The sequence below is a fragment of the Martes martes genome (genome assembly GCF_963455335.1).
Source record: "Martes martes genome assembly, chromosome: 17".
Classification (NCBI taxonomy): Eukaryota; Metazoa; Chordata; class Mammalia; order Carnivora; family Mustelidae; genus Martes; species Martes martes.
This window is the reverse complement of record NC_137905.1, coordinates 46,572,655-46,587,123: the sequence shown is the minus strand read 5'-3', so window position 1 is coordinate 46,587,123 and position 14,469 is coordinate 46,572,655. Positions and strand designations below refer to the sequence as shown.

Below are 14,469 nucleotides of genomic sequence, written 5' to 3'. Positions count from 1 at the left end.
CCGCCAGGTCTTCATTCTCTCCGTGACCCCGCGCAGCCCTCAGAGCCACACGCAACCCATCTGCCCGCTTTGGTCGCCCTCGGCCGCCAGGAGGCAGCACCCCGTTCGCGGGGCGGAGCCGGGGTGCCCGCCCCCTCCCCCCGGGGCTTAAGGGACCCCCCTCGGAGCCCGCCCACGCGAGATGAGGACGGTGGCCCGGCCCCCCCATGTCCTCCCCCTGGGGGCCGCCCCCGCCCCGCGCGCTTCCTGGGTGGGGCCGGGGCGGCTTCAAAACCCCCCGCCGTCCCAGCCGGTCCCCGCCGCTGCCGCCGCCGCCGCCGCCGCCCTTCGCGCCCCGGGCCGTCCCACCCCCTCCTCCCGCCGCGGATCCGTCAGACAGCGAGGCCCCCGGCCGGGGGCAGGGGGGACGCCCCCTCCGGGGCACCCCCCCGGCTCGGAGCCGCCCGCGGGCTGGCCTCGGCCGGGAGCGGAGGAAGGAGCCGCCGAGGAGCAGCCCGAGGCCCCAGAGTCTGAGACGAGCCGCCGCCGCCCCCGCCGCCGCCGCCGCCACTGCGGGGAGGAGGGGGAGGAGGAGCGGGAGGAGGGACGAGCTGGTTGGGAGAAGAGGAAAAAAAGTTTTGAGACTTTTCCGCTGCCGCTGGGAGCCGGAGGCGCGGGGACCGATTGGCGCGGCGCTGCCCTGCCAGGAGGCAGGACTCGGGGACCCCCAGACCGCCCCCACCAACGCCTCGGACGCTTGCTCCCCGCTGCCCCCTCCACGGCGTCCCCCAGGCTCCCCCATTCCGGACCAGCCCTCAGGAACCGCCAGCCCGGACTCCCGCGAAGACTTGACCCCAGACCTCGGGCGCACCCCCCTGCACGCCGCGCCCCCACCCCCAGCCTCTCTCCTGAGCCCCCGCGCATCCAAGGACCCTTCTCCTCCGGAATCCGGGAGACGGGATATCTCTCAGACCTGCCTCAACTCCCCTCCTCAAGACCACCCACCTCTGGTACCAGATCTCGCCCATCTCGGTTTTTTCCTTGGGATACCGAGAAACCACCCATCAGAGCCTCCCCTCCACCTCCGCTCCGTTCTCCCTGAGGGCATCAAGCCCCCCACCCCACCCCGACCCTCCTACCTTTCTTCGGGAGACCCCCCCAGCCCCTGTAGGGGCGGGGCCTCCCTTTTCCCACCCCAGTCCGGCTCACGCTCTCGGCAGTGCCGGGGGCGCTGCCTCCCCCATGCCGCCCACCGGGCTGCGGCTGCTGCCGCTGCTGCTGCCACTGCTGTGGCTACTAGTGCTGACGCCTGGCCGGCCGGCCGCCGGACTGTCCACCTGCAAGACCATCGACATGGAACTGGTGAAGCGGAAGCGCATCGAGGCCATCCGCGGCCAGATCCTGTCCAAGCTGCGGCTCGCCAGCCCCCCGAGCCAGGGGGAGGTTCCGCCCGGTCCGCTGCCCGAGGCTGTGCTCGCCCTGTACAACAGTACTCGCGACCGGGTGGCCGGGGAGAGCGCCGAGCCGGAGCCCGAGCCTGAGGCGGACTACTACGCCAAGGAGGTCACCCGCGTGCTAATGGTGGAAACCACCAACAGTGAGCTCAGAGGGGCCGGGGACCCTGGAGGGGAGCCCCCAGGGGGCGCCGGAGTGCAGGGGTCACGGGGGAGGAAATTACTGGCAGAGGAAACTGGCTAGAGGAAGAGGACCCCCGGGGTTGTCGGGAACGCGGGCGGGGGGTCTCAAAGAGGATAGGACTGAGCTCTCTAGCTCCCAGGTATCCGGCCTTGAAGACGAGGAGATAGTGAGCGAAGGGGACCGCTTCTAGAAGAGACCATGGGAACATGCAGGATCGTGGAGGCAGTCCCCTAGAGGGGGAGAAGCGATTGGGGGGTGGAAGGGTAGAAAGACTTCCCTCTCTACCCGGCACTAGAGTGTGGGGGGTCGTGGGGTGAGGGCTGCAGGGAGGGAGCCCGCTTTGGGAGAAGGGAAGAGCCCAACATTTGAGAAAGGAGAGGCAGTGGGGAAAGCTGACCCAGAGCTCAGGGGTCACGAGGCGAGAAAATTCAAGAACAGAAAAACTAAGTGAAGCGAACCCCAGAGGTGCCGGGAAAGTGGAGTGTGGCCCCGCTTAAAGCTTGCGCGAACAGGCGGGATTGGGGGAGGGCCCACAGAGAGGCGGCGAGGGGGCTGATGAATGCGGGGAATAAGTGGACCCGAGGTCGGGGGTGGGGGGAGGTCAGAGCGGGAGAGCAGCGGAGACCCTTGGGGGACGCTGGGGATACGCGCGAGGTGCCCCGAGTATTTGGCATAGGGACGTGAGCGGAGCAGGTTCAGCGGGGGAAGCGAGCCCCCAAGACATCTAGAATGCTGGGTTTTAGAAGGGGTATAGAGAGGGGGGAGACAAGCACGAGAAAGGGGGGACCGATAGGGAGTATAGAGAGCTATAAACAGTGCCGTCCTGGGAGCAGCAAGCCCCCCACGTCGCGGGAGGGGAGGGAGTGGGCTGAGTGAGGAGTCGAGCCCTAGAGGTGGGTGGGTGCGACTCTGCAAGATCGGGGTGAGAAAACTGACTGGGTCGGGGTAAGGGTAAGGGAGCCCCACGTGGGTGCCACGCGCGAAGGGAGGAGCCTGCCCTCTCGGAAGCGCGGGGGAGGAGGACCCTGCAGAGCTGAAGCGGGAGAGTCTGAACCCCAGAGTCCCAGTTCCTCTCGGAGAGGCTGGGGAAACCCCAGCGTCCGGCCGCCTCGCCCTCCCTTCCCTTTCCTTCCCGTGCCCGGGGGGCGGGGATCGCGCGCGGAGCCTGGGGCGAGACGGGGCAGGTCGGGTCCCCGCCCTCGCGGCGGTGGCGCCTCCCGCCCTCTTCAGGTCGGGGCGGGGCTGCCGCTGGGCCCGCCCACCGACCCCCCTCGGGCGCCCACGCGGGGACGGCTCCGTTTGCCCTTTCGGTCTTGGGTGGTGCACCTGTGGGTCCCCGGGCCTTGCGCGCGCCTAGTTGGCAGCTCCAGCTGGATGACGCCTCTCCCCACCCACCTCTCGGCCTCACCTTTTCCGTGGTCGCTTCGCCCTCCTTGTGGAGATTTCTTTAACACCAAACCTTCCATCCTCGTCTCCCCTCCCAGTCAGCCTCCATCTCGCCCCCAAACCCTATGTTCCTCTTCCCGTGTGTGTGTGTGCCCCATCTCTGCCTTCCACCTCTCCCACATCCCCATGCATGGGTCTCCCCGTTTCTGTTTCCTCCCTCTTTCTCCCTCTTTCCTCCACGCCCTGCTCCTCGTGTCTCCATCTCTCCTTCTGACCGGTCCTGCCCCTTCCTCCCCATCCGTCACCCCTATCCCCTTCAATGCTCCTGCCCTACCCTTCCTTTGGGGTTTGCTGAGTAACCCTTGGTCAAGATAGGGCTTCTTCGTGGGCGACAGGGGCTGGCCTAGCTAGAGTAGGGAGGAGTAGAGGCAGGGGCCCATGGAAGGAGCTTCCTCTGCCCTTTCTCATCAGATCCTGTCTCCACCATTTCTGCACCCCTACTGCAGGGGCCTAAAGCATGTGCCCCAGTCCATCCAGAAGGTCACGGCCTGCCCACTCATCCCAGACTTCTCCGAGACTACAAAACACTCTTCCTAACTAACTTTCTTCCTCCCTGCTTAAAGCCATTCCTACCTAGAATGAACTTTGCGTTATCTAACCAGCTGAGGGAGGGAGAGAAGAGAGGAAGGAATTAATACTACTAATAATAATAGTAATAATAATAATAATGTCAAAATAGCAGGGAGGCAGCATAGCCCAGGGGTTAAGAGCGCAGTTTTGGGGACCAGACCGCTTAAGTTTGAATCCCAGCTCTGTAGCTCCCTGCTTCTGTCGGCCTGGGGCAAATGACCTGCTTCCCAGCTCTAAAATGGGTATAATAATCGTCTTTTCCTTGTGGGGTGGTTGTGAGGTTTAAACCCTCGTAACCCTTGTAAAGGGTTGTGAATAGCACCTGGCAAATAGTGAGCGCTCTTTAACATATGCATGCCCCTCCCCCCCATGCGTGCTTTGCTGCACGCCTTACCTGTGCTGTCTCACTTACCTCACATAACCCTGTGGTCGGTCGTTCTGCAGATGAGGGTCTGGCTCAGAGGGTGGAATTCCCTGGCCCAAAGTTACACAGCCGTCCATGAGGAGATCCTGATTGGGATTTAGGGTGCTCCATGTGGTTGCCGGTTCCTAAACAATAGCAGGAAAGTGAGGCTCCGGGAAGGAATGGGACTTGCCCAAAGTCACCGAGCCAAGGCAGGAGAGGCCAAGGCTGATCCAAATGCTCTTGATCCTAATTTGCACCTGAGGCTCCAAGTGGAGGACTGAGCAAGCACAGGGGCCCCCTACTGCCACATATACTGAGGGGACACTACCCACGATGGGTGAGAAGGGGTCAGACCCCGTTTTACAGAGTAAGGAGACAAACCCAGAGAGGGCAAGCCATTTGCCCAAGCCCCACAGCCCAAAAGTGTCACAGTCGGATTCCCAGCCACGGTTGTCAGCCCTGGAGCCCTTAGACTTGGGGTGTGCCTGCCGTTTCCTCGCCAAACCTCTGACATCCCTATCCCGCCCCCCCCCCACCCTCTGCTTCTCCTGCCTAGGAATCTATGACAAAATCAAGAGAAGCCCGCACAGCATATATATGCTCTTCAACACATCGGAGCTCCGAGAAGCGGTGCCCGAGCCCGTCCTGCTCTCCCGGGCAGAGTTGCGCCTGCTGAGGCTCAAGTTAAAAGTGGAGCAGCACGTGGAGCTGTACCAGGTGCGGGGCAGGGGGGCCAGACCGCGCCTGCGCGCTGGGACCGAGGTGGGCGTCCGGGTGGCTAGTGGCTGCCAGGTCCACAGAGACAAACTTTTGGAGAACCGAGGCGCACGCCCAGTGGAATCGTAGGGCTCTTGGAAACTTGCAGACTCCTAGCACCCCTAGGGTATTAAACACCCACAAGGCTGGGAGCTTGAAAGGTCGCAGGCTCTGGGCCGGTTCTGTCCAATAGGGTAGCCACTAGCCACACATGGCCATTTAAGTTGACTAAAATGAAATAAAAGAAAAAAATTCAGTTCGTCAGGCTCACTGGCCATATTTCAAGTACTCCATAGTCACATGTGGTTAGCGGCTGCTATTTTGGATGCCACAGATAAAGAATATTTCCATCGTCAGAGAAAGTTCCTTTGGATAGCTCTGTTTTAGAAGATTTTGAGTCTCTGGGAAGATTGGGGCCCCTGGAAGGGCTGGAGTCTCCAGAAGGTTACGTGACCTAGAATCCACGTCTTATGGAACATGAGGTTTAACGGTGGGCGGTAGACTCTTACAACAAAGGAATGTGGTCTATTGTCAAAACTTCTTGGAGTCTGGAGAATTCAGCTTTGCAAAGCCAGCGCCTGGAGTGTTCTGCCCGGCCGCCAGAGGATCCCCACACAGGGTTTCGGAGGCATCAGCAGCATCTGGGTTTGGGGTGTGTCCCACTCCTGGGCATGTAGGAGTTTGGTGTCCTCGGACTTCTCAGGCTCATTGAGTGTGTAATTCTAGGGGTGCTCCCGAGCACTGGAGTTCTGGAATGACTTCTAACGGAAGCCCCTAGAAAGTTACAGCCTCTCAGAAGTCAGGGCGTCAGCTTTGCAGAATTGTAGGCTTGCTCTGTGGACCTCAGGATGTCTGCAGATGATCTTAGCGTGGTGGGTTGTCCAAGCTGAAGGGGGCCTGGCATTTCACCAGTGAGAGAACTCAGGCCTGGGCTGGGGGCAGAGGCTGAGCCATCCGAGTGCCTTGAGCCCTCCCTGGCCCCGGGGTGTCCCTACTCTCCTCCCAGGGCTGTTCTGGGTAGTGGTTCCTGCAGGGCCCCACAGTGTGGCTGTCTGGGAGGGGACCATCTGAGGGACTCTCTGGAGGCCTGTTTGGTGGAACAGAAGGAGTGGGGGTACAGTCAATGCATTTGGGGGGTGTGGAGAACCATCTACTCACTGTCTCCCTCCCCTCACATTCATCATCTCCTAGAAATACAGCAATGATTCCTGGCGCTACCTCAGCAACCGGCTGCTGGCGCCCAGCGACACGCCAGAATGGCTGTCCTTCGATGTCACTGGAGTCGTGCGGCAGTGGCTGAGCCACGGAGGTGAGGATGGCTTCTTTGCCCCACCCCTATTTTGTAATGGGAGCCATCTCATTGCCTACCAGCTGCTGCCCCATGTTGGTGCCAGGGAGCCAAGACCTGGCCTTCCTCCCAGACCCTCAAAAACCTGAGTGATTCCCGCTTAATCCATTTTCTGACCACCTGCCTAACGCTGGGGGATGCTGGGGATGCAGCAGTGACCCAAAGAGCCCCATCCTTACCCTCTCAGAGCCCTTGGTCCATTGTTGGGGTGGGAGAAGGGGAGAAAGACCTGAAAACTGGGTAGGGCTGGCCTGGGGAGCCCAGAAGAGATATCTGACTCAGCCTCGGGTCAAGGAGGGCTTCCTGGAGGAGGGGACATCGGAGCTGATATTTGAGGGATGAGTGGAATCAGCCAGAAAAAGAAGGAGGGGCAAGAGCGTTTGAGGCAGTCCCTGAGTCCAGGGAGTGCCTGACACATCTGATCTGTCTGTAAGAGGACTGGTCAGAGGACTGTGTCTGTCCTGCCCATTGGAGTCCATGGTGCCCACGTTCCTTTTCCTAATCTCCCTCTTGACGCTGGGGATGCAGTGGCAACTAAGACCACTTCTCGATCCTGCCCTCGAGGGGCCCACAGTCACTTCCAGACATCTAGAAAGCCTTGCCAAAGCCGGAGAAGGCGGTGATAACCGGAAGGAGCAGTGTGGGGGCGGGGAGGTGCTCAGGCACCTGGACCCATCAGAGGGTTCTGGGAGGGATTCCTGGGGGAAAGTGATAGTGTTGAGACTTGTGGGATAAGTGGTGGTTCGGCCAGGTGTTGAAAGATGGGGGCTCAAGAGCAGGTGGGAGCTGGGAGTAATGTCCTGTGCAGCTGGACAAAGGCCAGCCTCGGTCACTGCCGAATCTAGAACACACAGCATGGGGCCGAGCACCTAGGAGGAGCTTAGAAAGTCACCCATTCATTCAAGAAAACTTTTTCCCACAGCGGCCCTGTGGGTTTGCCTCCCAGCGCTACATTTTCCCACTTGGGGCAAGTCCTCTCCCCTCCGTGGGGCTCAGCCTCCATGTCTGCAAAAGAGGAGCTTTGATGAGGGTTGAAGGAGATAATGCTCCCATGTTCACAGAGTGTTTAGAACAGGGCCCCTCAGTAGATGTTTTTATGACTGTGGGCTAGGCCCAGCAGGGAAGGAGAAAACAGGCATCCCTGCCCCCATGTATGCTGCTTTCCACTGAGGGAACAATGGGGGAGATAAATAGCCAAACACAAATGTCAGGGAGGGTAAGTACTATGGAGAAAATAAAGTGATGTCACTGTGGGGGAGGGACCTGTGTCCTGGAGGGCCTCTTGGAGGAGGTGACCACTGAGCTGAGGCCTGAAAGAGGAAGAGGAGGAAGCAAGAGGATGCAGGGAGAGGGTAGATGGGGAAGAGGAAGGCAGGCAGGAGCCCCTACCCTCCTCAACCAGCGTTGCTCCAGCCCCCGGCAGCTTCGGGGTGAGCCATACCTCACACTGCCTTCCCTCTCTCCACTCCCGCAGAGGAAGTAGAGGGCTTTCGCCTCAGTGCCCACTGTTCCTGTGACAGCAAAGATAACACACTCCAAGTGGACATCAACGGTGAGGCCCATCTCCCTGGCCCGGCCTCATGGCGGCGAGCGCGCATGCGCCTGTGTGTGTGTGTGTGTGTGTGTGTGTGTGTGTGCGCGCGCGCGCGCGCGTGCGTGAGTGCGTGCGTCTTCCTCCCCCGCCCCTGCTCCGGTTCATCTATCTGAGAGTGTGTGTCTCTGCTTCCCCCACCCCCGGCCCCTCCAAACCAAAGCAGGGCTCAGTTCCAGCCGCCGAGGTGACCTGGCCACCATTCACGGCATGAACCGGCCCTTCCTACTCCTCATGGCCACCCCACTGGAGAGGGCCCAGCACCTGCACACCTCCCGGCACCGCAGGGCCCTGGACACCAACTACTGCTTCAGGTGACCTTTCTGCCTTCGACTGGGGGTTCCTAGGCTGGGGGACATGATGGTTGGCTGCTGACCAGGTGCTCTCCCTTGGGCACTTGGCTACGCGTGGCCTGGCCTCTCCTCTGGCCTGGGAGGCTCAAAAGATAAGCACTGGGAGTGCTCGAATGCTGGGATGGGTGCCCTGGGAGCCCTAGAATGTTGAGGTCACTTTGTCTTCTTGGTGGTGGGCTGGAATCAGGCTGTTGAAATGAGGGACACGAGCGTGTGGGAATTCAGTGGTGGCAGGTTGCGGATCTAGAAGGTTGAGTCTAGGACACTAGGATTCCGTGTGAATGACATCTGAGAACGCTAGACTCCAGGAATGTTGGGATCCTAGAATTTGGGAATTCAGAATTGGAAGAAGGTGCATGTTGGATTCCTTATGCCATGGCAGACTGGAGTCCTTGAATATTGGGATCACGATGGGGGAAGCCTGTGTTAAAATACCAGCATCCACAGATGTTGGGGTTGGAGAAAGCCAGAGTGGATCCTAGAGTGTTGTGGCTCAGTGTTGGCATGGTAGAATCTGGCAAGGCTGGGATCTTAGGAAGTGGCAGCTTGGACCTCTTGAGTGATGGGCTCCGGATTGTGGGATGCTTCGATGCTATATCGAAATGGTGGAACCCATGAATGGCAGGACCCCAGAGAGTGGGAATGTAGCAATCCCAGCAAGTTGGAAATGCCAGTGGAGTGTGAGAACCTTGAGATGCTCGAGTACTACAGTCTAAGAAAGTCAAAAAGTTGGATTCCTTAGAATGTGGACATTCAGAGTTGGATGTTGCAGAGTTAGAATGATAACCTGACCTTGTCCCTCCCCTGCTTAATATTCTGATGGTACATCTGCTCTTTCTTATATGCCGTTTCCCTGCTGGAGAGTCAGTTCTGCTCCCAAACCCAGGCTTCAGCCCAGCAACCCTGTGAATGAATGCACGAATTGAGGTCTTGAGTGCTACTAACATTAATAACCTTACAAAGGGAGGCAGCCAGCCATGTGAGGCTCTGTAGGGAGGGACACAGTGTCACCTAGGAAGTTGGGCCAAAACATTGAATGTGCAACTGATCGAGATGGTGGATCCAACTGCCAATTTTCCAGAAACCCAGGGATAGGGAAACAGTTTAAACAATACCATGCGCTTGCAATCAGCCACAGTTAGAAAGTGGGAAACCTGACCCGCTTTCTTCAACAAACACAAGGCAGAGCAGGGGGAAGGAGAGAGATGATTCTGTAGATTTCTAAAAGAATTTGAAGAGGTAGATCAACCAATTGCAATGGGTAGAACTTATTTGGATCCTAATGCAGAGGAGTAAAAATAAAAGACATTTGTGAGACAGTCAGGGAAGTATGAACTCTGACTACATATTTGATGATATGAGGGAATCATTGTGAATCTTTCTTATGTGGTATTGTGGTGATGTTTTAAAATAGTCCTGAGTTTCTTGGAGATATGTGTGGAGACTTCTGTGGATGAGATGTCATGTTGGATGGCATGGGCTTCGAAATCATCCAGTGCGGGGAGAGGAAGTGAGAGGGGGCAGAGATACAGTGAACTTGGCCATGATGTGGGATTGCGGAAGCTAGCCTCCCTGAACGCTTCCCCAGCATCCAAGAATGATGTGAGGCCCTTTGGCCTGTCCTGGGGCCCCAAGTGGGTTTCTTTTACCTCTCAGGCCCTGACTGGACGGCAGAAGGAATCTGCAGGAGGTTAGCAAGAGGGGCACCTGGCTGGCCCAGTCAGTAGAGCATGTGACTGCTGATCTCCGGGTCGTGGGTTCAAACCCACACTGACCATAGATTGTACTTAAAAACTTTCCGAGAGGCCTTGAACTCTTACTGAACACATGGGTTACGTAGTGCCTCAGAGTCATCTGCGGGCTTGTTAAATATGGCCTGCCATCCCCCAGCCCCAAGCCAACCCTCAGTTTTCAGACTCAGTAGGTCGGTTGTGGGGGGAGAATTTGCATTTTGCACAAGTTCACAGATGGTCCATCTGCTGCTGTGGGGACCGCATATGGAGAACGTCCCAGGTGAGTGTTAAGAGTCACAGACTATTCAAATCTTAGGACATCAGAACCCTTGGTCAGAGTTGAACCAGAAGTGAAAGATTATTCTGGACAGGGGTTCTTCCCCTTTTCTGAGTTTGGGACCCCCTTGAGAAGTAGAAAGCCAGGCAGTCTGCCCAGAAATAAGTCTATAAATGCACATGCATGTGCCCATGGTTTCGGGAGCTCAGGCCTCTCACTGAACCCACACAAGGACTTCATGATGCCTCCTTGGCCCTTAACAACACCTTATTTGCTCTAACATCCCCTGGGTCTTTGGACAGATGGGGAAACTGAGGCCCCACCAGACTGGGGAGGAACTGGGCTGAGCTCATAGGGATCTCAGATTCCTAGCTCCCTTTTCAGGGTTCTGTGGCTTTTGGAGAGGGTTTGTCTTGCCCCAGCGAAATGCTGTATCATCTCCTCTTCCTGCTCGGCCTGAGCTGACATGGCCGTGCTCAGGCTCCCGGGTGGCACAGGGCTGGCTGGGAAGCAGGCCCCAAGCTCCATCACTTACCCGCTGTGCGGGAGCAGCGGCACTCCTTCTCCGGGCCTCAGTTTCTTCACCCTTCCAATGGGAATAGTAATAAGGTCTGCCTCCCAGCGTTTTGAGATGAACTCGTTTCCTCTTGATTAATTTCTGGCTAGGTAAATACCTGCACGTGGACCAAACCCAGATAGAATACTCAGAGACCCTCCAGCTCTGACCCCCTCTCTGAGGAGGAGGCAGCCGGCTTTATTGTCTCTGTGTCTCCTTCTAGAGACAGTCTTTGAAACACTTATACATAACCCTATATATATATATATATATATATATATTTTAAAGAGAATCTATTTATTCACTTGACACAGAGGGAGAGATCACAAGTAGGCAGAGAGGCAGACTGAGAGAGGGGGGGGGAGGCAGGCTCCCCGCAGAGCAGGGAGCCCGATGTGGGGCTCAATCCCAGGACCCTGAGATCATGACCCGAGCTGAAGGCAGAGGCTTAAACCACTGAGCCACCCAGGTGCCCCAACCCTATATTTTTAAAAACAGATTTTACTTATCTATTTGGCAGAGAGAGAGGGAGAGAGAGCGAGCACAAGCAGGGGGAGTGGCAGACAGAGGGAGAGGGAGAAGCAGGCTTAATCCCAGGACCCTGGGAACATGACCTGAACCGAAGGCAGATGCTTAACCAGATGAGCCATCCAGGCACCCTTCCGTATATTTTTTATTTTGCCCAAATTGTAGAATCCTCGGCGGGGGGGGGGGGGGGGGAGGGGGGGATGTGGAGAGGGTGCTGCACACTTCTTTCTCCCTTCCTCTCTCTCCTCCTGTCTTTTCCTTCCTTCCTTCTTCCCTCCCTTCCTTATTCAAAAAGTAAAACTCACCCACTGTCAAGAATTTGGAAAATTAAAAAAAAAAAGAATTTGGAAAATACAGAAAGGTTTCACCCATCACACCACCACATATAAAAAAGTCAACATTTGAATATAGTTCCTTCCAGTCCTTTCACGCAAAAACAGAATTTGGATCATACCGTCCTTGTAGCTTTGCCTAGTGTTTCTTTCATAGGTTATGAACCTGGAATATAAAGCGTTCTCGGCTGCTGATGAATCAAGCTTTTTAGCCAAGGTCCCTGCCCAGCTCAGACATGGCCCCAGAAGCCAGCGCATAAAATGTCCCAGTTCCCTCCAGACAAGCAGGAGCCTGGGCCCCCCGGCTGGGGGGGACTGGCTTTTGCTTTCTGAGCCTGGGACAGAGATTATGAACCCAGAGCTGTACAGTATTATACATCACTACTCTCCAATGTGCTTTTTAAAAACCTAACACACACACACATACAAACATATATTTATTTTAATCTCTAGACCCAGTGGGGGCTTGAACTCACAACCCCAAGATCATGAGTTGCATGCTCTCCTGACTGAACCAGCCAGGCACCCCATGTGGCAATAAGTTTTTTTTTTTAAAAGATTTTATTTATTTATTTCACAGACAGAGATCACGAGTAGGCAGAGAGGCAGGCAGAGAGAGAGGGAGAAGCAGTCTCCCTGCCGAGCAGAGAGCCCGATGCGGGGCTCCATCCCAGGACCCTGGGATCATGACCTGAGCCAAAGGCAGAGGCTTTAACCCACTGAGCCACCCAGGCACCCCGGCAATAAGTTTTAAGAAGGAAAATAAATCAGAGGAAGAGGAGAGGAAAAAAAAAACAAAACAAAAAACTAGATATTGGAGACTATCTTCCTATTTTGGTTAAAATTTTCTTCTATTATGGAAAATTTGAAATGTGGACAAAAGCAACGAAGATATAGTATAAAGAAGTCCCATGAATTCTCACCCAGCTTCAACAAGTATTAAGATTTCTCCCACTTGGCACCCCTACTTGGCTGGCTCAGTCAGGACAGTGTGCGACTCTTGATCTCGGGGTTATGAGTTTGAGCCCCACGTTGGGTGGAGATTACTTAAAAATAAAATCTGTTTTTAAAAAATTTGTCCCACTTCAAATATAGACATTGCCATATTTTCTTGCATAACTGAAATGTAATTATTATTACACTGAGTGGAATTCGTGATCATTTGGATAGGTGTTTTGGATATCAATTGAGCACTTGCTGCATGTCAGCCAGTGTCCTAGGAGGTAAGGCCCCTGCCTAAAGGACATCTGAGCATACATTTAAATGAAGTGAAGGACCGAGCCAGAGTGGGTATCTGTGAGAATAGCAAGTCAGGAAGAGGGAAGAGCAAGTGCAAAAGTCCTGGGACAGGACTGTGTTTGAGGAACAGGGAGGATGCTAGTGTGGCTGGAGTCAGGGAGAGCGGGGAGGAAGTTGCGATCAGCTGGCCAGGCAGCATCTTGGGATTCCTGGTGAGGAGTTGGGCATTTGCCCCTAGTGACGTTTGAGTCATGTTCAGAGCCGAGGAGCAACATGACAGTCTCTAGCATGTGGCCCCAGAAGGCAGAGATTTCTGTCTGTGTCGTTCATGCTGAGTCCCTAGTACATCCCAGCCGAGCACAGGATAGCGGCTCAACAAACATGTGGTGCACACATAGAACTTAGTGCATGTGGATGGTCATTTGACTTCTTGCACGCTTGTTCGGAGCCTGGTGGGAGATAAGGTTTACTGTGATGCCCTTAGCACAGGGCTTGACTAGCTGGAGTGCTTTATCGGTGTTAGTGCCTACGGTTGCTATCACAGGTATTCCTTTTACTGTCACAGGCGATGCAAGGGACACTGAGATGGGGACTGTGCTGGGGGCGACCAGGGTGTCCCCCGCCCTCCACCCTGCAACCCGCCCCCCTTGGCCCTTGCAGCCGCTGCCCCTGACCCCGCCTCCTCCCTCCCGCCTGCAGCTCCACGGAGAAGAACTGCTGCGTGCGGCAGCTCTATATTGACTTCCGCAAGGATCTGGGCTGGAAGTGGATCCACGAGCCCAAGGGCTACCATGCCAACTTCTGCCTGGGGCCCTGCCCCTACATTTGGAGCCTGGACACGCAGTACAGCAAGGTGCGTCTGGCCTGGGGCAGGGGATGGGCTGGGGGGGAAAAGGGACCAAGGGAGTGGAGGGAGACGAACAGGTAAAATCAGAGAAGAATGGGCCAGCTGAGAAGTAGAGACAGGGGGAGATCAGAGGGGGCGGTGCAGAGATGGGAGGAGACTGGGTCATAGCTGGTAGAGAGACTGGGCACAGGGGGAGACCCAGGGAGACACAGGGACTGGGCAACACCGGAGGAGGGTAGAGTCAGTATGCGAGAAAAGGCCAGAGTCCACAGACCGCTGCCGAGATGGAGACTGAAGACAAGGCAAGAGACTGAGACTGAGAATACAACAGACGGAGATGAGAGAGAGGGAGAGGGGGAGAGGTGGGCGAGGGTGGGGGCACCCTGCCCACGCCCCCCACCCCCGACCCTGACCCCGACCCCGCCCGCAGGTCCTGGCCCTGTACAACCAGCACAATCCTGGCGCGTCGGCGGCGCCGTGCTGTGTGCCACAAGCGCTGGAGCCCCTACCCATCGTGTACTACGTGGGCCGCAAGCCCAAGGTGGAGCAGCTGTCCAACATGATCGTGCGCTCCTGCAAATGCAGCTGAGGCCCCGCCCCGCCTGGCAGGCCCCGCCCACCCGGCAGGCCCGGCCCCGCCCCTGCCCGCTGCGCCGGGCTGTATTTAAGGACACCACGCCCCAGGCCCCCCTGGGAGCCATTAAAGGTGGAGAGAGGATTGGGGTCGTCTCTGTGCGTGTCGTTGGGTCCCTGACGGGGGTCTCCCTCCCAACACTGCCAACGTTCCCGGATTCCCGCTCCATCTGCTCCCTCTTTCGCTCTCTCCACCATTCATTTCCTCCCACAAACACCTGCTGAGCCCTCCTTAAG

At 56.8% G+C, this 14,469-nt stretch overlaps 1 protein-coding gene across 2 annotated transcripts; it reads left to right on the top strand.

Annotated features, from left to right (window-relative positions):
• The first annotated feature begins 452 nt into the window (after positions 1-452).
• Positions 453-14,317, top strand: TGFB1 (transforming growth factor beta 1). 2 transcript variants are annotated; one of them, XM_080827702.1, is made up of 7 exons: positions 453-1,576; positions 4,596-4,756; positions 5,987-6,104; positions 7,618-7,695; positions 7,901-8,048; positions 13,452-13,605; positions 14,030-14,317. In XM_080827702.1, exons 1-7 carry the CDS (start codon positions 1,222-1,224, stop codon positions 14,186-14,188), a joined length of 1,173 nt encoding a protein of 390 aa, XP_080683828.1. In that variant the 5' UTR covers positions 453-1,221; the 3' UTR covers positions 14,189-14,317. The 2 variants fall into 2 exon arrangements, with proteins under 2 accessions (XP_080683828.1, XP_080683827.1); XM_080827701.1 differs by having other exon boundaries at positions 1,077-1,576; positions 7,898-8,048.
• The last annotated feature ends 152 nt before the right edge of the window (positions 14,318-14,469 follow it).

Coding starts and splice junctions, on each gene's coding strand:
- TGFB1 (XM_080827701.1), top strand. CDS start 1,222: ATGCCGCCCACCGGGCTGCGGCTGCTGCCGCTGCTGCTGCCACTGCTG. Junction 7,696..7,897: donor ACTCCAAGTGGACATCAACG/GTGAGGCCCATC, acceptor TCCAAACCAAAG/CAGGGCTCAGTTCCAGCCGC. Junction 8,049..13,451: donor GACACCAACTACTGCTTCAG/GTGACCTTTCTG, acceptor TCCCGCCTGCAG/CTCCACGGAGAAGAACTGCT.